The sequence below is a fragment of the Scardinius erythrophthalmus genome (assembly GCF_964197995.2).
Source record: "Scardinius erythrophthalmus genome assembly, chromosome: 23".
Lineage (NCBI taxonomy): Eukaryota > Metazoa > Chordata > Actinopteri > Cypriniformes > Leuciscidae > Scardinius > Scardinius erythrophthalmus.
This window is the reverse complement of record NC_138243.1, coordinates 31,786,469-31,788,450: the sequence shown is the minus strand read 5'-3', so window position 1 is coordinate 31,788,450 and position 1,982 is coordinate 31,786,469. Positions and strand designations below refer to the sequence as shown.

The 1,982-nt window shown below is 41.2% G+C and overlaps 1 protein-coding gene across 3 annotated transcripts in view; it reads right to left on the bottom strand.

Moving 5' to 3' along the window:
- The window catches only part of vaspa (vasodilator stimulated phosphoprotein a), a 27,155-nt gene extending 26,632 nt beyond the window's left edge, over positions 1 to 523 (bottom strand). For 2 of the 3 annotated variants that reach the window (XM_081355133.1, XM_081355131.1), the window contains exon 1: positions 433 to 511. In XM_081355133.1, the coding sequence (XP_081211259.1) occupies positions 433 to 437 (5 nt within the window). In that variant the 5' untranslated portion in view covers positions 438 to 511. Of the gene's footprint in view, positions 1 to 432 lie in introns of all 3 variants that reach the window. The other variant, XM_081355132.1, reaches the window with a different exon arrangement.
- Positions 524 to 1,982: the final 1,459 nt, after the last annotated feature.

Sequence of the window (1,982 nt, the reverse complement as noted above, 5' to 3'; positions counted from 1 at the left end):
TTAAAATGTTGCTACCTGTTTCAGTTTTGAACATTTTCACAGAACGTTCAGAAAAAATGTTTTATAGCGGTTATGAAAATGTTCTTAAAATTTTTGTTAGCGAGGAGGCACTAAAATACATGTTTATATTTCTGTCCCATCATAAGTTCTATCTACTGTATTTTGAGCCGATAATGAACCGAACAGAACCGAACAGAACTGAACCGAACAGAACCGAACTGAACGAAGCTGATCTGAACCGAACGAATCTCTTGTGTTCTAATAAAAACCGAAAGTTTAGAAGAGATTCAGAGAGTCAGAAACATTAAACGCGACGGTGCTTAAGATAAACGCGTTCCCCCTGTAGTTCATAAACCGTTCAGCTGATGAGAACAGCTCATACTTACACTAAACACAGTCTGAAGATTTATTAAATTACAGTTCATAACTCACCCCATTATCGATGGAGATCGATCTCACGCGCCGCTGCTGAGAGACTGAAGAACATCCGCTGAACTTTCATCAGTTTCCTGCTTTCAAAGAGGGAAACAAATCAAACACTGACTGAGATCTGAGAGAAAACACACACACACACACACGAACGGCTAATTAAATAAAGAGCTTCAATCCTGCTCCTGAACTTCTGCATGTCTCGCGTGTGAAACACACACACACACCTGAGATGATAGACAGATGCTGTGTGAGATGATTGACACCCAGTGATCAATGCAGTTTTATTCTGAGTATGAGTTTATAACGCGTGAATGATCAGCTGTCAATCATGTACTGAATGTGATCACTAAATTATGATGGTGTTTGACTCGTGAACTCTTTGCTGAACTCTAGTGGAGGTTTGGTGTCTGTGTGTGTGTGTGTGTGTGTGTGTGTTTGGATCAAAACATTTCATCAAAGATATACATGAATTTTGAACAACAATACCCGTTCTTGTCTTAGGACAACTTTGATTAACTTTTTTGATCCACTTCAAAAGTTGACTATACATATACAGTAGTCAAAATTTGAAGTACATTTACAGTAATTCAAGTGCTGCTCTTTTCACACATATAAATGTATTTATATAGAAATACCTATATATATTATTTCTATATGAATACATGTATATGTGTGAAAAGAGCAGCACTTGAATTACTGTAAAAATACGGCAGGCAGAAACACACTGGAACGGCTGTGGGCGTGTCCTTCCGCTCGGCTCATTTGCATACGGTGACATCACAGCGCTGACCTGAGAACGGAGTGAATGCCATCAGTCTAAAGTTCTGCAAGCGTTAGAATGAATGCAAAGATGATTATCCTTTCACTTGCTCTTTGCATGTAAACAAAAACATGGAAAACAAACACACGAAAGCGCATTAAATCTACAGAGCTGCGCGTGTCGCGCAATCTCACAGTATTAGAAGCGCGTTCCCGCGTTTGTCAGATGCTGTTAAGCAGCTTCATATGAGTTTCACCAGCCGAACATTCAAAACTAGCGCTGGTGTTCACTGTTCCTCTAGCGTAACCCTGACCCTATCCAAATGAGTTCTGCTGTTATAGAGTCCCGGACACACACACACACACACACACACACACACACACACACACACACACAGGCTGGTGTAGAGACAGTGATTAATACAGAGATGTGAATGTGGAGTGTGTCAGCGGGTGTGGTTCAACAACACAAACAGAGACATTTAACAGTCAAACACGTGTTCCTCTTCATGTCTGAGCAGGTCAGCTCAAAGACACATGCAAATCAGTGTGTGTGTGGACTGTTTTTCATGTGTGTGTGTGTGTGTGTGTGTGTGTGTGTGTGAGTGTGTGTGTGTGTGTGTGTGTGTGTGTGTGTGGACTGTTTTTCGTGTGTGTGTGTGTGTGTGTGTGTGTGTGTGTGTGTGTGGACTGTTTTTCATGTGTGTGTGTGTGTGTGTGTGTATGTGTGTGTGTGTGGACTGTTTTTCATGTATGTGTGTGTGTGTGTGTGTGTGTGTGTGTGGACTGTT